The following is a 22,157-nucleotide window of genomic DNA, read 5'->3' as shown; positions in this document are numbered from 1 at the left end:
ACAAAGAAAAATGGTACCCCCTTGATTTGTGAAGAAAACTCACGCATGGCGACCACAGTGAATTCACAATTTTATGTAGACCATTTTGAACAGTAAGGTTTTAAGGAAAAATGCATGTGTTTGAGAAGTAGTTTTCGAATACGACTAGGTAAATATAACTTTGAGTTGTTTTGTGCGAGTTTAAAAAAATCACATTTGATATAGTTTGTGTTAAAGCTGAAGTAACTTAACAAAAAATATCTTTGTTGCTTAAACTGTCAGAAAATAATATGTGAAAACAATCTGGTTGTTTGCCACTAAAGGGAAAAAAACAATCAGAGCTGAAAAGTTTAAGAAGAATTCAAGGTATACATAAAGTAATTTATATACATTTGTTCATTTTGAGGTGAACTTTTCCTCAAATAGCATCAAACAATGTTTTTTCTTTGAATCAGTCTTGGACAGTATTCAGTCTCTGATGGCACTTGGATTACAATACAGCAGAGGGCAGCAGACAGACACATATACTGTATATAACTTGGCTTTGCTGTTCAGCAACTAAAGAGTTACATACAATTCCACATAAAAAATGTGTTTGTGATGAGACCATTTTCACAGAATGCTTCCAGCGTTAGGTGCCACTATTTTACCTACACGGCCTTCCACTTGACCTCTTACCCATATCGAGAAAAAAGGTCACAGTGTATCATGTTCACAGCCAAAACACATCCTCAAAACAACATTTACATGGCAGGCAACAAGTGGGTCAAATGTCGCAGCAAGGGCAGAGTGAAGCCAAGAATGAACAGCAGATGGCTTTCATGTCCCTACAATGGTCAATGGGGATATTGGGAACAAATGATTTAAACCAACTGGATACAAGACAAAGGAATAGATACAGAGACAAAATAGTGCATCTCAAATAGAGGTGTGTGGTGTTTATTTACAGTGTTTATTTACAGTATTGACAGAGTACCAGTAATACAACAGGGGTTGTGTACCAATGAGCTTTCACTGCATCAAACATAAATCAACCTAACCATTCTAACCCACAAAACCAAACAAAAACATGTAACTAATTTACAAAGATTTTTAAAAATCGCACTCAACGTGGATTGGACTAAATAATTTCTATCAGGCCAAGAGTGAGAGTAGCAGATTTGCGGTAATGAGACACGGAGGGACGGAGGAAGGGGAAGAAAGCAAAGGAGACACAAAACATGTAAATACGTTTGAGCTCGTAATATAATATGCATCTTGAGTAAAAGCAGAGTGGAGCAAGAGATCAAAAGATGAAAACAAAACCTGCTGATGACTTATAAGACAGAAATCAGACACATGTACAATATGAAATGTATTAATCTATCTCTGCTTGAGATGTTCGTCATTAGGTACACTTTCTTTCCCAGTATTTGTATCTTTTTGTCTGTGTTTTTACTTTGTCCACCTTTAAAGCACTTTGCATTGCCATCTACCACAGTGTGATACCACCTCTAAGAGTCAACCAAATTAGACATTTTCAAAGCTTTCACAAAGCTTTAAGTATCCTTCAGTTTTTGTCTATGTCGATGTCTATATCTATCGCTGCACAGTCTAACATATTATAAGGACATCTCAGACTTATCAGGCTCTACTTAATTTAGACAGACTAATATATTGGTGTCAGAAATGTCCAAGACTTAAAGAGAAAAGCTCCCACATTGACATGATAATTTAAATAGACTTTTTATTTCAAATAAACATGGCATAATCCACCACACATGAAATGATTAAATACCAAACATTTTATTCATTTGCCTCTCTACTCACGCGGGGGGGGGGAAACAGCACATGTATTGCAAAGCTGTGCCGAAGACAAGTTCTTTTGGCATGTTTTATTTTTCAGCTAGTGTATCTTAATTTACAGAACAAAACAAACAAACCTAAGTAACACAACAACAACAAAAAACCTTAACTAAGTCTTAAAACATATTCAACATTTCAGGATGAAAACTTAGCACCTTGTTCCAGTCACTGTGGCTGTTCGACTGGTGTTTTAGTGGATAACCCAGGGTAAGATGAGGAGGTGGGCCGTGATGACAACAGTTACACTTCCTGCTTCTTTAGGATAGTGAGGACAGTGCAAGTTCAGACACCATGAGAAGAAGAAGAAGTGTGCTGTCAGATACAACAGACTGACTTAAGATCTCATGATCAGTTTACAACTCATCTCACAAGCCACAACATACTTGATGCTGTATACAATGACTTGCCAAAAAGAGCGAACAAAACAGTTTGTGCTGCTAAATCTGCGAAAGTAAATCCAGTAGGTCACATGTAATGGCTTCTACGAAGAGCAAATACTGATCCACTGCTTAAAACAAAATGACACACATAACAGGGAGGTGTAAATGTGGAGACCGTCAAACAGGATCAAGTCTGTGCACGAAGCCGAGCTCCAGTGTCTCCACAACATCAACCCACCACGATGGAAAATGACCCATGTGAGTATATATTTAACAACGTGACAGAGACACACATCATCCCCTACAGACTTCTACTGACCAGAGGTAAGAACGACCTCATGTGATAAGCCACAGTGTTTCCAGGTGGCTTTGCTGTGGACTGCGACAACACAACAAGCAGTGATGCGTTGTTTATGTACAAACAACGAGAAGAGATCGTTCCGGATGGAGACTGACTCAGTGTCCCATTTGAGACCTGCCCTTTCCAAACGGTAACTGATGCAAGTACTGTATATATACACGCACACATTTAAAAACAAATGTTTATTTTCTGTCAGTGCAAAATTCATGTTAGCATAATTACGAAGGTGTCCAAAACGCATTCCTTCCACAGACACGCTCACAGAGAAAGTGTAATAGTTTCTAAATACGAGAGAGGGCAAAGACACATTGACCCCTCTCTTGCAGTTGTGCAGGATGACATCTATGTTACTCTGATCTATAAAACAAAATGCAATTAAAAACGGGTACAAATATCTTTTTGGGCACTGCATCAACAGGCAGATTTAGTCCCAGTTTATTTTAGGTTTAAATCACATTCAAAATCATGCGGCTGGCCATGTTGTATTTGCATTAATACAAACTTTTTTGTGGAATTTCGACATCAAATGATTTTTTAAACTACTTTTTTGGTGGGAACATGCCATTTATTTGATTAAAAAGCTTAAGTGAAAGAAATGGATTCCACAAAACAAATCTAAATAATGCTTTTACAAATAAATAATACACAAACATGAATTAAATATCCGGGGGGGTGACAGGTAATAAATAAAGCTAAATCTAACAGATGATGCAGACTGTGGAAAGTCCTCTTCCTCCTCATGCTCTTATTTTGAAAGAATAAAACCAACACTGAGAGAGCTGTTGTCCTAAAATCTTCAGACCTAAAGCTGCAGAAGCAACAGCGCACAATCTAAAAATCAGCCCTTTTGATGAAGTTCCATTTTTTTGTAACGCAAATAAAATGCTTATGTGCACAACACAGATTGGTTAAAGCAATACCAACCTGTGTTGTTCAATTTCTGGTGCCATCAATTTCAATGACTTCTGCTGGGCCAGATATAAGAAGAGACAATGATTCCATGTATGCCCACCATCACAATCAAAATGCAGTTATTAGATGCACACTGCAAAGCACCCAATATGTACTGTATTTATATTTACACAAGAATAATTTCACTGCAGAGGTATTATCTTTTCTTCGCCACCACTGAGGTAATACTGAAAACTTTATCTTTTAATATGGGTGGTAAGGCATAAAGCTGGCTTTGTGTCCAGCTCAAATAGACATCTTATATCTACATTAGGATTTTGATGCCAGGTGTATTTTAGACCCGTTTTCAATTTGTAGTGTCCAGAAACAGCAGCTGTGGAAATATTAATACTGTGTATAATCTGTATTTAAGACCGTTAAACACAGCCAGCAGCACCAAAGCATGTGTTTGTCAGATACACATGTGTTTATCTTTATCAAATCAATACTTGGTATCTTTGAGGATGAGCTCGGGTAGTAAAGAGGTGGTCTTTTAAAGGATAAGTCAGCAACAACGTGTATTTACAAATCACCAGGGTCAAACAGCACAACATGAAATATTGAATTCTCTTACAGGTGATCGATATTGTTCAGGCAGCTATGATACAGTTTGCAGTCTAGGCAACGCAGAAGATCACTCTGAGAGAATTCAAATAGACTGGCGCTGTTAATCTTTGTGATGCACAAATACTTTGAGGCTCGTCAGAAGTAGCGATGAGCATTTTGCGCTTCTTTTTTGTCCCACAGTGATCCTTTGAATACACCATATCGTCTCTCTGTCATTTTACATAGTTTGTCTGTACAAGTTTACAACAAGAATCGAGATGGGTCGGACCGGACGGAAGACATATGGTTTCCCTGATGCCATAGTCTGCCTGATGTGACAGGATGAGGCGTGGCGGTGCAGAGACAGTGGTTATTCAATGATCTCCTCTCATATCAAACGCTGAATGATGTTTTAAAGGTCCATGCTAAACTCTCCATGAAGATCATCTAAGGCCACAATGTTCATAGAAGAAAGTAAAACTGTAAACACTATAAAAACAATACAGAGGAGAAATTATCATGGCAATGTATCCCTTCTAGGATAAAAGGCCATTGTAAAGGTTTCGACTAACACACAGGGTAAAGAACCACAAAGCATAGATCGTAGACTTGAGTCATATTACAGAGTTTAAAGAGAACGTATACCTTGTGACCTAAGGCACTCAACAACTACTCCCAGTGCCCTGTTTTGGAGGAGATCCACTGTTTATCTCCTGGTCATCTTCGTTCTCCTCTTCCTCCTCCTGCCAGCCTCCAAGGTGGACAGCGGTGGGCATCGAGAGGTTGGAACCGAGGCCGCTTTGTGACTGGAAACCTGAAAAAAGCGTTGATAAAAAAGTCAGAGTCGTTCTTAAGCATAGTCCCATTAGACCTGGCTAATTTACACACAGCTTATGCCTGTGGGTCAACCAAACATATAATATATTATGTATAATTAATCATAAAAAAGGGATATTTTTAAGCCAATTTTCTACAAATTGCATTCATCCAACATAAACTTTGTTTTTTTAAATGTGATTTCTGAACCAACTAACTTGCAGAGTATCGTGTTTGTACTCATGCCAAGGTGAGTACGTGTTTGTTTCTGTACTGCATTACAATGAAGTGTGTTTTACCAATATAAAAGCAAAGATAATTGCTTCTAAAAGTCTAGTGTAATTTATTCTAAAGTCATGTTTGCCTCTGTAGTTGACGCTCTGTTTGGAGTGTGTAATTAAGTGCTGCAGATTCAGGTCAATCTCTTTTCCATTACACATTAAAGTCTTTAAACTCAATGTTAATATTGAAAAACAGAGCTGAACACGGAAAATAATTTCTAACTTTCCTTTCAGCTAAAGTGCTGTATAAAGTATTTTGCAGGTTGCAAGTTCTTCGTAAAACAAGGTTTTCATTTACCACTGTTAGTGTGCAGATCTCTCATTGGCACTGGGTTCTGCCACTGCCCTGAAGCTCTCTGTGGGTGGGAGCTCTGCTGGTGGAGCTGGAGAGACACATAGTTTTCAAATGAGCTGAAATCAATATTTTAAATACCAAACATATGACGCCTGTAGACTTGAGAAGTGCAATTTTCTTCACTGCAAAACCTGGTCAATGTTTGGATCATTGTAATTCAAGCAGAGTATCACTTTACACTCCAGACACACAACAGAGGAAAGGTCAACTGTAGAGCTTGGAGACAGGAAATTACCTCGTGCATGTAGATGGCATGGAGACTCATCTCTGCTGAGGCAAACTCTGAGTTCAGAGTATTGCCCCGGATGTCACTGTTAGACATACTGAAAAGAAAAACATGTTAACCAAAGTTCAAAACAAGCATTTATAAATTCATTTCACCAAACACTATTATAGCTACGGCGTGTGTTGATGCAGTACGTAATACCTGTCAATGATGGTGCGGTCGCTGCGGTACATGGTCTCGGGTTGGACGGAAGAGTTCAGGAGGCTGTGGGAGCGGCTGCGGCTGGTGTGGGGGAGCTGGGAGGTGGACAGAGAGGCCAGGACACTGGCAGCGGCAGAAGCAGCGGTGCTGGGGGGGATGAAGCGGTGGTCTCGCCCTTGTAGTCCGGACGCAGTTAGAACAGGGTGAGCCAAGACACTGGCCAGCAGATTATCAGGCTGGGAAAAAAACACACATGTCAATACAGAGTCCCTAAGTAAACAAGATTACATTGCAATAGAAAAGGTAAGAGATTGACATTTAGAAATATACTTTATGGATCATTAGTTAAAGGTCCTCTATTATACTGTTTTTCATGACTTTATTATAGGTCTCAGATATATACAAAACATGTCTTTGAAGTGTTTGGCTCAAAACACCAAACAGATCGTGCATTGCAGCATCCCATAATCCCCTCTGTTTCAGCCCTGTTTCAAAAGTGCTGATTCTGGGTCTGTTACTTTAGATGAAAATAAGGAGCCCCTCCCCACGCCCCTCTGAGAGATATTTGGTCAAAAAAACTAATGCTGTCAAAATTATCGCGTTAACGGCGGTATTTTTTTTTTTTTAATTAATTGCGTTAAAATATTTAATGCATTTAACGCATGTGCAGAATGGCCCGCCCCATACATCCCACCAGTGGCAGCGCCAGGATATGGCTGGGGTAGGCTACAGCCATACCAAGAAATGGCTTAGCCCCACCATGAAAAATGATGTTAAAGTAAGCAAAATAAAGTCCGCCAACTCGCACCGAGTAAATTGCACAGACAGCAGTTAGTAAGATTGATTTCAGAAGTCACTTGTCTGGAAATACCGAAGACCAGAAACGGTTTTGAAAACTTTTGTCACGTAGTGATCGTCTTCTCAATAGAACATCTTTGATAATGTCTTCTGGCCAATCAGAATCAAGATAACGGCGTGGTGTTGTTGCAGGAAGTCCCGACGGAGAATACTTTTGCTGTAGTACAGGGGTGCACATAACTGGTAGGTTATGTGCGTAATCTGAAATGCGTACCGTCACTTGTGTCACAAAGCGCATTTGCGTACCGACCTACTTGTGAAGCTTTTCCAGAAGGCGGTTAGATCACCGGACGACAGAGTCAGTCTCCGTGTGCAGTGCACAGACAGGGCTGCTGTTAACGTCGGTCTGTACAACGGAATTGTGCCAAAACTACGCCAACCGGCTGCGGAGGGAGACTCCCCCCCATCACTGGAGAACTGCACTAAAACAGCTGATCACAACGTTCACACTGTGGTCACGAAGTACTCCATTAGCCGCCGCCCTCTGTCGACTTTCCTGAAGTACTCCCCCGTTGATAGAAATCAACACGTAATGAATTAAGACCCCACGGTTTGATGATTGATAGGTATGTGGGCTGTCTTTCATTTTGACATGCAGAAAAATGTTATAATAAACATAGATACTGTATGTTAAATGGATATATCCGCCTTCTTTCATTTATCTTTCCATTCCCAACAATATACATAAATAAATGGCATATTTTGGACATAGTTCGAATGGTGATTAATCATGATTAATTCATTTTTAAGCTGTGATTAATCTGATTAAACATTGTAATCGTTTGACAGCCCTAAAAAAACACAATGGTACTCTACGAGGAAATTCAGGTGATAATAGTTACCTTGGTTGGTGATTGGCTAATGGTTACACAAGCCAAAAAATCGTTATGACATCATAAAGTGGTCAAAATCTGATCAGCTCATTTTCAGACAGTTTTTTATATAAATGGATCAGGACAAAAAGTGAGCCAATCTTTTTTCCTGAAACTTTCAGAATCTCTTCACACAGAGCACATGTTTATGTATAAAAGACATGAAAAGGTGGATTTTGCATAATAGGTGACCTTTAATGTAGAGAATTCTACTCTTGAATTATTTAAATATTCTGAGGCAATTCATATTTATTGTAACATCAAGGTTCCTACCGCAGCCCCGGAGCCGTTGGACGACAACGAGGTGCAGAGCGGGGCCTCAGAGAGCAGCAGCTGGGTGGAGGGGCCGCCCTGAGCGTCGTGGTGCACCTTCTCCTTCAGATGGCTGATGAACACCGAGCTCTCCTGAGGCGGCTGCCAGCGGGGGTTCTTGATGGTGAAATGCATGAGAGACAACTCTGTCTTTCCGTTTTCAGCTTGTTGGTATATGGACGCCTCCGTCTGGCCATGGGACATCCACTGCAAACACATTTAGAAATGTAAATTCATTTACCAACATTAAGAGCAGGACCTGTGAATTTATGCTTATTTCTTGTCGTTGACAGTTTTGGTTTACCTGTAAAGATTATTTGTTTTTGTTTGTTTTGCACAAAGGAGTGATTTGTTTAAAACAATGAATCAAATATCACGGATGCTGATGAGGATGACCTGAACTTTTATTTTCATGAACAATGTATGCTAGTGGATAGGACCAGAAACGTTTTAAAGCTTCTTCTAGCCCCTTTTGAACATGAAGGAAACTATTTGAGAATGTATTTTTTATTGTACACCTTTTTTATTTTGCTTCTCTTTGTTATTATTATTATTGTTTGTTTTATTTTTTGTTAACATGTTCAATAAATTGACTAATGCAAAAAACGATATACATTCCCAGTTTGAAAAAAGCTAAAGTAACAAATCTTACCGTTGGGTTTCCATGGCGCCTGATGTCCATCTGCGCAAAGGAGCAGATGTCTCCGACTCCGACGACATCCACAGTGAAGTTCCTGAAGAAGTCGATGATCTCTAGAGATTTGTTCCTCAGGTGGAAGATGAGAATGAAGGGTGTGACAATGGGACTGAGCAACTCCTCCAAGATGAACACCTGATTGAATCACAGAAATAATGAGTCACATTTGAAATACGTTCAAGCCCTTTACATAATCAGATGAATGTCAACACTTCCCAGAAACCCATCAATACATCCTGTGAAGGCCAACAGGCTGTATCTAGTCTGACAAAGTCTCATTATTGACCAGGTGCTTCATATATAAAAAATGTCATCAATCCAAACAAAAATCATCCATCATCCATGACTGATTTAAAATGTAACAAATATGTTCCTATCCACTCGGTTCCTCCGTTCCTCACCGCTTTGTACTGGAACAGCTGCGCCACCTCGTCGCGGGTCTCGCTCTTGTTAGCATGTCCCCTCCAGTGGTCCGGCATGTAGTGAATGTGTGCCAGCATGCACTGCAGCAGCTGCTCTGGACACCACACCATATGCTCATCTGGGATGAAGGACCTAGAAGAGGATATGGACAAAATATGTTCACCATCATCTCTAAAATGAAATCGTTTTGTAATGTTTAAATTGATTTGTGGCAGAACAATCTGTTAGTGATTAGGAGGAATGGTCGCACTTAAAGCGTTCCCATAAACACGAGTGAGTGAGGGATGATGAAGCGTACAGTTTACTTTTCACTATAGCTTCACTCAATAACTGGAAAGAAACTTCAGAACACCATTAGAATACATCGAAAAGGAATTGATAACTCAAACTGTATAAACAAAAGTATAATTATTAATCATAGTATATTGATATGTGTAGATTATAATATAAACAGTAGGGCTAGATAATGAGGTCAAAATACCTAATTGCGATATTTTTGAATGACTATGACATTACGATATCATTCATAATACATGAGCGATGTTCACTATCATTACTTCCCTTTTCATTATGTTAAATATATTAAATTATCCTGGTATCACGATATCTTTTTTTTGCAAGGATCTGCAACAAGCATATTTTTTTCTTACGTTTGTAGAATGTGATTTGCAGGCCAGGACTCAGCAGCAAAACAATACTTTATTTAAAAGCTACTTCAACACAGATTTCCCCAAATGTTGCTTCTACAACTATTTCGCTGTTGCATTAGTCATTATTGTAATTTTTTATTACAATTCAAATGAGGTCTTCAACCTTAATAAACAGCAAGATTTAACACCGAGTTGGCACCAGGTAAATCAAACCCGTCTCTGAAAGCTCACCTGGCGATGGTGATGACCACTCCAAGCACAGTGATGGCGGTGAGGATGTGCTGCACTGTCAGGACATCTTCGTCATAGACTGTCAGTGCAATGAGCACAGCTAAAATTGAGCCTGAGAAGAAGGCAAAGTTCTTAGCGAGCACCGTCAGCACCGGTGACGTAAAGGAGTTCATGTATTTGGACGTGGGCTTGTAGCCGCGGCCTAAACGTCCGTGCAGCTCGTGGTCCAACTCGTTGAAGTGACGCATGTATAAATGGCCGTACAGGGACCAGCGGCGCGCACCCAGGCTCCCCGGCTCTCTGCGGATCACTTCGGTGTAGCTGAAGAAAGCGTAGAGCACCTGCCACACCAGGATGAAGGGGCACAGCAGCAGATTGGCCAGACCCATGAGCAGGATGACTCTGCTGAGCTGCTGCGCCAGCTCCAGCCGGTTCCCGTTGCGCTTGTACTTGGGGTGAAGGTTCCACTTGTTCTGAAACAGAGAGCCAGGGCCCCAGAAGAGGATGAGCTCAAAGTTGTACTTGAGTCCCTGGGTGAGGAACACCACGTTGCCCAGCAGGGGGAGCTGCAGCTGCACTGGCAGCAGAGACTTGTTTATCATGGCCACCATGTAGTTCTTGAACCTCAGGATGCGGTGATAGATGTCCAGTTCTGTCAGCTCCTTCTTGTGAATGCACATCTGCTGTTCTCTCTGCAGGCTGATGAGACGGTCCTGCACTTCCTGCCATGTGAAGTTGCATAGTTCATCCTGAGAGAGGAGGGAGGAGAAAGTCAGCTGGCTAGTACTACAGAGACAATGGTTTCATGGCTTTATTATTGTCAACATTAATACATTTGATAAGGTCTCTAGGTGTAGCACTTACCATTCTGATCTTCAGGGCTTTGATGTAGAACTGCCTGATCTCCCAGTAGCTCATAACATTGCAAAATACTTTCACAAGTCGATAGAGCCAGAAGATGGCTGCCATGATGAGAAGGAATATAAGCCAACTGTTCTCTTGAATCCTGGATAACAAAAAGAAAGATACTTTCAGACATGGCTGGCTTTATTTATCTGTTAAAACAATGGAATTGTGTCATTCATAAAGGGGTTAAACTTGAGTTATAGTTGTATTTTTAAATGTCAGGACATTTGCAGAAAGAGCCATAATGCTTGCACAATATTGGGAAGGGCATGGAAAGATAGCAGGTGGAAAAGTCTATAAATATCAGGAGAAAGTTACGGGTGGGGCTAATTTGAAAACTGGGATTCAGAAAAAACATTTACTGAGAACTTAGGGAAAAACATATCAGGTCCTCTCCTCATATGACAATGTAAATTGATCCTTTACGCAATATTTAACTTATAATATGATGAACAGATACAAAAATGTATTAAACCTGCTGCTTTAATGTAGGGTATATGTATCAAACTGCAACCCGTGTTTACAGGTTGTGGAAAGGCAGCCTGTGTCTAAAACAAATAAGTCTACAAGAATTCAAGAAGACATTTACAATAGGTCACATTCAGATATAATAAACAAATATGAGAGTGTTTTCGGGACCAGCGTCTTGCTTTCAAAAAGGTAATTAGAGAACTTAAGAAGGATATGAGGAGGACAGATATGTTCCTCACTGGAGAACACACTGTTCCCATAACAGATCTCCAGGGGGTTGTACGTCACTGACTTCGTTACAAATGAGCATACAGTCAGTCAGAATCAGGAACAAATTAACGAGGGGCCTATTAGACAAGCTTGAGAAAAAACACAGATGGCAGGCTGAATCTTGGAAAACATATGACAACATGGGATTGGGGTTGGAGTTGGGGGGGGGGGGGGGGCTAGTGAGGTGTCATGTGGTAGTCAGCTTGTTGGTCCCGGCGAGTTGTCAGTATCTCTGCTGGACAGTTTTGCCTCGCCAGAGCTATCAATTACATTGTCCCGTGCCCTAAATACCTAAATACCTTCCTCCAAGTAACTGTCAGGGCAGGAGTGTTGTAACTCGAAGCTAGCAATCTCAGGCTCAAATAAACAACGACACTTAGAAAGAAGAACATTTCATAGAAAGCGAAGTCACAAATCAAATATCAAATGTAATTTGAACTTGGTGCTTTTTATAGACCGCTTAAGAACAACCTAATATGTAATGCTTCATTGTAATCTGCTATTACCACCGGCATTAAGACCTTTTTTCAACATGAATGAATAACTTCAATATGTTTTCAGATGTCTTGAACAGCATAACACATAATATAAAAGACAGTTTGTTCACATTAAAACATTGTTTTCGATAGATTACTTTTTGGAGGCAACAGTGTAAGATAAAAACCATAGATACTTAACTTATAACTGAGTAGTAGAAACGTAAAAACACTGTTTCTCCTAAGATCACTGCTTAGAGTGTCTACATTAAAGAGGCATTTCCTCCCATTTCGCAATAAAAAAAGAGTTCTCGTGATTTTTGGGGGTTAACAAATAAATCCAAGGGGAACGGCTTAAAAGGCTCCTGTCTTATGGATGTAACTGTACATTGTAGTGTGAAGCCACATCTGAACTACTCCAACGCAAATGAAGACTGGAAGTCTGATCCTTACTGAATTAAGCCAGACAAATGTAATCCCTCTAAAGGCCCGTCTCTAAAAGGGCTCTGATCATATCCAAGCCCATGTCTGCTGGAGAACAAAGCAGCTAATTAAACTGGCTCGAATGAGAGAACGGCCACATCCTTTTATGTGACTGTTTAGTCTTTTAGTTAATTCACCTTGACTTCTAACTCATTTTGCCCCCAAAGGAAGAAATACACTTTAAACTCATTATAAAAGCACTGCAAAACACAGTATTAAACATGATTACCTTTCAGTGCACTGCTCACTGGGGAGGATGGCGTCAGGAAGAGTGACCTTGTTCCTGTCCAAGGGGTTCTGGCCCTGCCCCGTGTGGTTGACCGCTCGATTGGCAAACAGGACGTCATACTCCACACAGTTGACAAGGAACGTCGTGAATATGACAACAAACAAAAACTGACTGTTAGAAAGAGATGAAACGGGAAAAAGAGATTAGGAATCGTACCTAATGACTGTAGAACAAACAAACAAACAAGCAACCCGAAAGTAATAACCTTGGCAAAAGAGATTCATTTTATGAGCCATTACTGAGATAAGCGACTATATTTCATTTCTAACTGTCATGCACTCTGTAAATACTGAGAAGTGATGTAGGAGTGCAGATAAGACCGATCATTTGCAGTTCCGTTATTTCATATGTTTACAGGCTTTGTTTTGGTTGTGGTTATGAGAAAAGATTTCACAAACCAACGAGTCACTTAAAGTAAACCCTGTATATTTATTATTGCACTCTTGTGACCTCAGCTACAAACACAAGCAGTTTAAATAAGAGTCGAGTGAGTAAAAGTAGTAAAGTCAATAGTGAATAAAGCAAACACCAAGATGTAATAAGATGTTTTTGTTTGGGGTGAAGAATGTATTTCACATGAGCTTCTAAGTACAGCTGCTGTAGAAATCATCCGGCTGAACTTGTTCATGCTGAAGCCTGAGGCACAACATCAATTATTACCACTCACATAAACAGGGACTAAGTCCAACTGAAACTGAAAACACAAACTAATGCTTACAATTGAACACAGTATCTCATGATAAACTCTCAGCATTTTGTACTACTTGATACTTACATAAGTTCAAAGAACTCTGACAACATCATACAAGCGAAGCCATTCTTCTGATGGAAATGATAGATGTGGAAGGGAAGGTTAAGAAAAAATGTGAAGTAACATGAGCTAATAACGTACAAGAAAGCCTCTTTTGATAAATGTGTCATATTAGGAGGATATTAAACCGGGGAACATAGGACCCAGGCAACATAGATATCATCCCAAGTCAAGAAGTAAACACCATGCGTCAGCATGATGACATACCAGTGGCACATGCAATAACAGAGTCCTTGGGAAAACCATCTATTAAACAGAACTATCATTAAAAAGGATATCCTTTTGAAGAAGTTATCCAGGTTCTTGATATGGTGCCATGAGTCTGTAACATAAATGAAAGCATTAGCAGTTTCACCCAGAAGTTGCATTTTTATTTCTTTTGTAATACAAATGTATTAGGTACAAGAATGTCACTATTTAAAATGATATACATTTCTACCAGAGAGGCAACAGAATACACAGTAGTATATAATAGGACAATGAAATATTATTTCTTATTGACTAAATATTCACAAAAAAAGTGTTTAAAAGGAAAATAAGCTCACAGCTTGGGACTTCATATGTAGGATGCTATGCTATTGCTGGGAAGTATATTGAGAGAGACATCAGTGTAAGGTGTTAAGTAATGTTATTATCTAATATGTCTTATGCTTGTCATGTGTGTTGACTACACTGTTGAAAATGGGGTTTTAAAGGGGTTGATTTGTGTAGACTGTAATGTGTTTTGTACAGTGGTGTCAAGTAAGAGTTTTGATACTTTGTACTTCTACTCCACTACAAGTCAGGGGTAAATCCTGTACGTTTGCTCTATTAATGATGTGAAATATAACCAACACTTAAATAAGGCTTTGTTACACCTGGGGTAACATTAACTAGCTACCATGCAGTATACAATTACACCTAGCTGCACCTTTACCAGCTTTGATAACACTCTAATAATGCATTAACAATTATAATCAAAACAATGAATATTAGTCTAAAATTGCCCAAACTACATTAAGAGCCCTTTTACTTTTGGTACTTTATTTTGATGCTAATACTTTTGTACTTTTACTTGAGTAACATTTTGAACGCAGGACTTTTATTTGTAATGATTATTCCTTCACTCTGGTACTTTTACTTTTACTAAGGTACAGGATCTGAGTACTTCTCCCACCTCTGGTTTTGTGTGTATTTAAATGTGAATCCCAGGACAAATAACGTTAGCTGTGCTGTAGGGCACAGCTAATGGGGATCGAATTATAAACTGAAATTTAATTAATTAATCTGAATAAGCAGTTAGTCATTTGTTCAAAGATAAGTAATATTGTAGATGTCATAACATGTTTACCTTTTAGGCCTTCGGGCACATGCACCAGTAAATCCTGCTCCTCCCCTGGTGGCGAGTCCTCCTCAAAGTCTTCAATTCTCTGATATTCCTGGTAAGCTTCAAAGTTGGCCATTGTTCTTCACATTCTTGAGCTTACCCCTAACTCAAAAGCTACTTATAGTAAACGCAGTATGATACGAATGTAGTCTTGTAACCTCAGCTACATTATGTTGCTAGCAGCTAAAGCAGTTCAAGTAATGGCAACGATAGCTACAGCTAGCCACTAGCTAACTTGCTACTCCGGCGGTCAACGCTTGTGTAACTACACGACCATGGCAACGAGAGAAATACTGAGTGGTATTTAAGAGTCCAGTAAACAGAAATTCAGCAGATATAAATGTTACTTGTAGTCGTTTTAAGATAACAACCTAACTCCACTGTCTTCTGTCTGGTTAGCCTGTGAATGATTCAGCCCCTCATGCAGTCCATCGGTTTGTTTTGTTCCCGACTTCTAACTGCTGGTGTTGAAATCTTCTTTGATTTCAGTCCACTCTTCCCCAGAGCTCGTTTCACACACTGTGTTCAAATCACAACACGGTGCTGTCCAGTCAGTTGCGAGTTTCGTTAGCTGGTTTCCAAAAATACACCATCCAGTCAGTGAGTGTCCACTGTTTTTGTCTTTCACAAAACAAATGTCAACAAAACGCTATTGACGTCACTTCTGTTTCTCGGGACGTCATTTCCGGGTATGAGTTGTAGTTTTTTCGTGTTTTCCCGTATAAAGTCTGCTATTTTGTCGTGTCTCTGTTAACAAATGTTGCCTAACTTGCTTTAAATCTTACACTTTGTTGTTTGATGTGAAATTAAGATTAAAATGTTCGCCATTTCGTAATATTCACATAAAATGAAGTCATCGGTAGCTGCAGAAATGCACTCTGGGTCATGGTCAACATGGCAGCCTCCGTGGTGTCTGTGGATTACAGTAGAGCTTAAAGATCGTTTAAACTGTTCTGCTTGTTATCACTGAAATAAGCATAAATCATGTTTCAGATACTCTGCTGTAGAGCAAGCATCGCTGCTCCGGTGCGGTCATTGTCGTTACACCCTCGATGCAATAAGGGAGCAGATCTATGGAAAGTTTCACGGTAGGATAATATAACCTGTAACGTTACTCGCGTAGTTTACAGCTGACCTGTGGCTGCTATAAATGTGTTAGTTAGTCATTACTGACGTGCGTGGCATACTTTGATTTTCTAGAGACAGTGGATGTTCATTTAGCTGCTTTACTCAAGTGTTCATATAGAAAGCTTCAGTGGGATGTACTGTATACGTTTGTTTTCAAGTACAGAATATGAATCAAGTTCAATGCATTAGTTACATTTGTCTTTTCAACTGTTAAAACAGACATGGGTTAACGTATTTGGGATTGACTTCTGTAAATATTTGGGCTCAATCAATCTTTTTCCAAAGAGAGAAATGACAAACAAATGCATGCTCCAGCTTCTCAAAAGTTGGGATTCACCAGTTTCAATCTTTACAAAGTTAAACATGTACAAACTCAACAAACATTTGAGGATATAATCACAATACTCACAGGCCAATGTTTATGGAAATAATTATTCATCACTGTGATCATCATGTTCTTCTTAGTTTGATAACACTGTAGGATAGAAAAACAGTGAATTAATGATTACTCATACACATAATTCAGTTTCTTTAAATTGCTATTTCCTTAAAATATAGTATATAGACTTTATTACATTAGTCTTAAACTACTTTCAGTACAGGTTATTGAATGGCAAATGGTGTTAATAATATTTGTTGTTATCCAGATGGTACACATCTCTACGATCCCCAGCCTGCAGCTCCTCACAGCAGCCTGGAAATACTGTCACTCGTATTTGGGGCCTCACACAGAGAGCTATCCGCCAGTCCGGCACCCGAACGTCCAAACCCCCTGGAGTGGCCCTGAGGTTCATCCTGGGACCAGCAGTCCTCACTGTCTCCGCACGGCTGTTCTGCCATGTGGCTCACTGCGAGGCAGATGTGAATAACAACACTCCTCTGGAAGTTACGACCAAAACACCTGCACCAGAGTTCAAATGGCATATCTTTTGGGAGTTTGTCAAACCTCAGCTATTTCCTCTCATGGGTGCTGTTGTGGTAAGCTCTAATCACTTATTTTAAATGCAATGTCAGTGTTTTTAAAATAAAGTGTGACGTGACATAAACTTTACATATGATCACCTACAGTTTTATTTTTATTTTTTTCAGCTTGCTTTCGCTGCAGCTATCTTGAATATTCAAATCCCTTTGATGCTTGGGAATCTGGTGAACGTCGTAGCACGTTATCTGAGAGAACAGACTGGGAATTATGTCCAAGAGATGAGAGGCCCTGCGTTGAAATTACTTGGACTGTATGGTATCCAAGTAAGTACACAACAAATCTGTCAATGCTCTAAACAGCTGCACAATCCTTTGTGTGTTGTTGTTTTGGATTACATTATGAAGTGAAACTGTTGGTGTTTTGAATAATCCTAACCATTTGGTTTGGCTTTCAGATCAAAATGTTTTGAAACTGTACATCTTTTGTAGATGCTTTGATGCTTGTTACCCTACCCTAACATGATCAGTTCAACTTACATTCACTGTGAAGAAAATGTGCATGAAAACTCATAAATGTCACATCGGTTGCTCTGCTCATTAATTACCTTCTTTGTGCAGGGCCTGCTGACAAGTGGCTACATCACCCTGCTTTCAAGAGTGGGGGAGAGAGTGGCAGCAGACATGAGGAAGACCCTTTTTGCATCCTTATTGAGGTGCATATCCTATAAAAATAATACATGGATAAATAAAGAGTCAATAGGCACCTGACAGGATGCTTTCTTGTTGTGCTAATAGCCCTCTATGAAGCTAACTTCCGGAGAAGCCTTATAACTTTGCCTGTGTTATCTTTTTGTCTCAGACAAGATGTGGCTTTCTTTGATGCCAATAAAACCGGGCTGCTGGTGAACCGTTTGACTTCTGACATTCAGGAGTTCAAGTCATCCTTCAAGTTGGTCATTTCTCAGGTATAAAGTACTATATTTTATGTTGTAGAATAATATATATTCTTTACAGTTTAGGCTTCTAAATTATTTTGCATATTTGCAGGGTCTTCGGAGTATTACACAGACAGTTGGATGCTTCGTCTCTCTCTATATCATCTCCCCCAAACTCACAGGTCTGACAGTGGTCGTCCTCCCCTGTCTGGTGGGAGCAGGGGCTATCTTCGGCTCATTCCTCCGCAAACTGTCCCGTTTGGCTCAAGAACAGGTGATGCCGAATGTAGTATTATAATTTTGCACAGAGTCTTTGTTTTTACTGGATAATGTCCCTTGTATACAGCTAGGTTTCATTGCCAAGTCACTAGAGGCTGAAATATTAGAACAGACAAAAGTCAAACAGCCTACATATAAGCGTGCAGAACGGACCATCTAAAGACATTTATATACTTTTTTGCAATTTAAATAATACGTTTAGAATAACAGTTTCTTATAACAGTTTCTTATAACTTTTTGCTTGATTTAGGTGGCAAAAGCAACAGGTGTGGCAGATGAGGCCCTTGGCAATGTGCGGACAGTGAAAGCTTTTGCGATGGAGGAGCGGGAGCTCCAGTAAGTGAGAGTTTATTTGATATACTTACAGTCATAGTAGTTTTAGAGACACAATATGCTGTATCTTAGAAATAATATGTATATGTCTTTATTCCCCAGGCTATATGCGTATGAAGTTGACAAGTCATGTGAAATGAATGAAGATCTTGGTTCTGGAATTGCAGTTTTCCAAGGAATTTCAAACATTGCCCTTAACTGTGAGTGTATATTTTACTATTTGAACTGTTAAATCCATTGTTGAACAGATCCATTACAGTCATGTGTTTGTACTGTGTGCCTTTATTGCAGGCATTGTCCTGGGAACCATTTTTGCTGGAGGGACTTTAATTTCTAGCAATGAAATGTCCCCTGGAGACCTCATGTCTTTCCTGGTTGCCTCACAGACTGTTCAAAGGTAAAAAATACATCCTACTCTACAATGGGTGCTCTTTTTTTCCAATCTATCTTTTAAATAAAATGTAGCAGATGTTAGACTGCTGTATACTTTTTCTACTCAGGTCCTTGGCTGGTATCTCTATCCTTTTTGGACAGGTGAGTAAAAGTCATTGGCAAGTATAGAACATGTCTTATCTTAAATGTATCATTATATTATGTATGCAACATCTGATAAACCAAAACCAGTGATAAACCAAGCTGTCAATCTGCAACAGATGGTGAGGGGATTAAGCTCTGGGGCCCGAGTCTTTGAATACCTGTCTCTGGTGCCCACCATCCCTCTGTCTGGAGGAGGACGCATCCCATACCCTTCTCTGACAGGAAGAGTAGATTTCATTAACATTTCATTCAGGTTGGAACCGCATCTTAATGGAAGTAGATTTCAAGGCAATTCAAGACAATAACCTCACATAAATATCAGCTGATACTATATACTTTTATTTTATTTGTATATTTATAGCTATCCAACGAGACCCGGCCAACAGATCCTGTCAAAGTTCAGCCTAACGCTGCCACCTGGTAAAACTGTTGCCATTGTTGGAGAATCTGGAGGAGGTAAAATCCTATTTAATAATTGTGAAAGTCTGACACGCAAACAATGTGAGCCTTCAAATTATTAACCAAATGCTTACTTTTAGGAAAGTCCACTGTGGCGTCTTTGCTGGAGCGTTTCTATGACCCGACCAGCGGTGTAGTCATGGTGGACGGACTTGACATCCGAACACTCGATCTGACATGGCTCAGGGGACAAGTCATTGGATTTATTAATCAGGTAAAGATTGTTCATCAATATTGCATGACTTTTATTATTGATTCAGTTAATAATACAATTATTATTACCCATTATATATTTGAAGCAGTCCAGTTATCGCTGTATCTTCAAGGGAAAAATTGCTTTCATTGATTTAACAAGCATCTCCACGGAGCATCTTGACACTCCGAAACAGTACGTGGTTGTATGCACCTTCAGAGACATTTGCAATCTGCCAATGTACACAGAGGAGAAGAAAAACAAGCACAGCAATCTGACTGTTGAGCCAAACATGCTGTCACCTGGGATGGACTGTTTTCACAGTTTCAGAGGAAGACAACAGTTTAGTGTTTTGATGTATTTTACTAGAAAAAATAAGTGAACATTTGGAGAGTGAGGACTGTTCTGTTTTTTGTGTTAGTAATAGCGATTTTAGCGGTTTAATTTGGTAAGTTTAGAGCTTTGGAATATTGAATCATCCATCTTTGCTCAATACATCTTCATAAGGTTTAGAGTTCCCCCAGCTGTGCAGAAACAATACATGTTTTTGAAATGATTGGTTTGGTTATAAGAAGCATGTAATTATTGGTTAGCTGGAAATCCATAATTTGCAACGCTATTATCTTCCACCCTGTATCTTTGCAGGAGCCAGTTTTGTTCGGATCATCTATCATGGACAACATCCGCTTTGGGAAGCCTGAAGCCACTGATGCTGAAGTCATTAACGCAGCCAAGCAAGCCAATGCTCACGGCTTCATTACAGGTTTCCCAGACGGCTATAGCACTGTGGTTGGTACGTGCTTTTTTTTGTAGCTGACATCCTCGTGGATTCATCTTCTTAGTACAGACACATGCATTTCCTAACATTCCTAACATGCTGTAAAATGTATTATCTCTTCGATTTACACACGGCATCTATTGCACGTCTGTCCGTCCTGGGAGAGGGATCCCTCCTCTGTTTGCTCTCCCTGAGGTTTCTCCCATTTTTTCCCCTTAAACTGTGGGTTTTCTCTGGAAGTTTTTCCTTGTACGGTGTGAGGGTCTAAGGATAGAGGTTGTCGTTTTTCTCATACTGATATTCTGAACAATCTGTGCTGTTGTATTTGCTGTAAAGTGTCTCTACTGTAGGCTATTTTTATTATATGTACAGCACTTTGGCTCGACCAAAAATCGTTTATAAATAAAACTTGATTTGATTTGATTTCATGTAGGCACACTAAATACTAACATTTGTTTGCCATTTAAATACTAAGCTCTAGATTTCCTTACCTAGGGGAGAGAGGGGCAACGCTATCGGGTGGCCAGAAACAGCGAATTGCTATCGCCCGTGCCTTGATCAAGAACCCCTGCATCCTGGTGCTGGATGAAGCCACCAGCGCTCTGGATGCTGAGTCAGAGCGAGTGGTGCAGGAGGCACTGGACAGAGCTACAACTGGGCGCACCGTGCTCATCATCGCCCACCGGCTGAGCACCATAAAAGGGGCAGACCTCATCTGTGTCATGAGCAACGGCCGCATTGTGGAGGTGAGGAAGCAGACTTTTCAAATAAATGAATATGATTTTATCTTCTGTTAAAGTCGTGGCTTATTTATTGGAATCCCTTGAAAGTTTAAAGAGAGTTCACTTGGTTCTAAGTTGAGCTACGTTCATGTATATACTTGTTGCTTCCATCCTCAAAGTACTTGGTGTGTAATATAAGTTTTAATTATAACTTACAGTTTTTTTTCTGTCTTTTTAAGGCTGGTTCTCACTTGGAATTGCTGGCCAAAGGAGGACTTTATTCCGATCTGATCCGCAGGCAAAGAGCGGAGGGGAAAAAATGAATACACAACTATTTGTTTACTGTAGATCTACACTGAGTAATTTATGTTATTTTTAAAATAAAACTCATAATGACGCATGCTTGAACAGATGAATTATGTAAAACATGTAATGTATATCTACCAGATCTCAGTCTAGTTTTACAACAAAAAAATCAAATGTACAGTAAATGTATAAGCGGACCAACTCAATGAGCCTGTGATGATTACCAAACTACACTACTGTACAGAAACTAATTTAAATGGGATTTTCATATCACTGTTTTCTCTTATCCTGTATAGAATGATCAAGTATAGTTAGGAAGGGAACAAAAGTATTACACATGTTTTATTGAGAAAATACTGCACTGTATGTTATTTTGTATGGATCATGGCACCAATTTAACCTTCCTTTTAAAGCTGGAATCTACCATTGTAAATACAGTTTTACTAACGTATTAAGTGAAATACTTTGAGTAAACAGCGACCATTAAAATCATACCAAGAGATGGTTCCT

The 22,157-nt window shown here is 39.6% G+C and overlaps 2 protein-coding genes across 2 annotated transcripts; one reads left to right on the top strand and one right to left on the bottom strand.

Moving 5' to 3' along the window:
• Positions 1–888: 888 nt before the first annotated feature.
• atg9b (autophagy related 9B) lies at positions 889–15,707 on the bottom strand. Its single transcript, XM_034103869.1, has 13 exons — positions 15,021–15,707; positions 13,969–14,012; positions 13,655–13,719; positions 12,820–12,990; positions 10,849–10,990; positions 9,985–10,733; positions 9,082–9,235; positions 8,636–8,815; positions 7,945–8,190; positions 5,942–6,177; positions 5,750–5,837; positions 5,458–5,542; positions 889–4,876 (listed from the first exon to the last, which is right to left on the bottom strand). The coding sequence occupies exons 1-13, from the start codon at positions 15,130–15,132 to the stop codon at positions 4,725–4,727; spliced, it is 2,424 nt and encodes an 807-aa protein (XP_033959760.1). The 5' UTR covers positions 15,133–15,707; the 3' UTR covers positions 889–4,724.
• A 168-nt stretch (positions 15,708–15,875) lies between these two features.
• On the top strand, positions 15,876–22,151 carry abcb8 (ATP-binding cassette, sub-family B (MDR/TAP), member 8). The gene is made up of 16 exons (XM_034105249.2): positions 15,876–16,144; positions 16,832–17,162; positions 17,274–17,429; positions 17,724–17,818; positions 17,965–18,070; positions 18,153–18,314; positions 18,570–18,655; positions 18,755–18,852; positions 18,944–19,049; positions 19,153–19,186; positions 19,306–19,442; positions 19,551–19,645; positions 19,729–19,862; positions 20,487–20,634; positions 21,115–21,365; positions 21,581–22,151. Exons 1-16 carry the CDS (start codon positions 16,041–16,043, stop codon positions 21,662–21,664), a joined length of 2,127 nt encoding a protein of 708 aa, XP_033961140.1. The 5' UTR covers positions 15,876–16,040; the 3' UTR covers positions 21,665–22,151.
• Positions 22,152–22,157: the final 6 nt, after the last annotated feature.

Source organism: Pseudochaenichthys georgianus, chromosome 17, assembly GCF_902827115.2.
Source record: "Pseudochaenichthys georgianus chromosome 17, fPseGeo1.2, whole genome shotgun sequence".
NCBI classification, from domain to species: domain Eukaryota; kingdom Metazoa; phylum Chordata; class Actinopteri; order Perciformes; family Channichthyidae; genus Pseudochaenichthys; species Pseudochaenichthys georgianus.
The sequence above is the reverse complement of the archived record's forward strand: the minus strand, read 5'-3'. Positions and strand labels throughout refer to the sequence as shown.

Bases quoted from the DNA above. Each gene is read 5' to 3' on its own strand.
- atg9b (XM_034103869.1), bottom strand. From the start codon at position 15,132: ATGGCCAACTTTGAAGCTTACCAGGAATATCAGAGAATTGAAGACTTT. The intron at 10,991-12,819 runs GTAATCATGTTT...TTTGTTATCCAG, and splicing joins AGTGAGCAGTGCACTGAAAG to GATTCAAGAGAACAGTTGGC. The intron at 6,178-7,944 runs GTAGGAACCTTG...TTTTTTTCCCAG, and splicing joins CCAACGGCTCCGGGGCTGCG to CCTGATAATCTGCTGGCCAG.
- abcb8 (XM_034105249.2), top strand. From the start codon at position 16,041: ATGTTTCAGATACTCTGCTGTAGAGCAAGCATCGCTGCTCCGGTGCGG. The intron at 17,163-17,273 runs GTAAGCTCTAAT...TATTTTTTTCAG, and splicing joins CTCTCATGGGTGCTGTTGTG to CTTGCTTTCGCTGCAGCTAT. The intron at 18,315-18,569 runs GTGATGCCGAAT...TGCTTGATTTAG, and splicing joins CCCGTTTGGCTCAAGAACAG to GTGGCAAAAGCAACAGGTGT.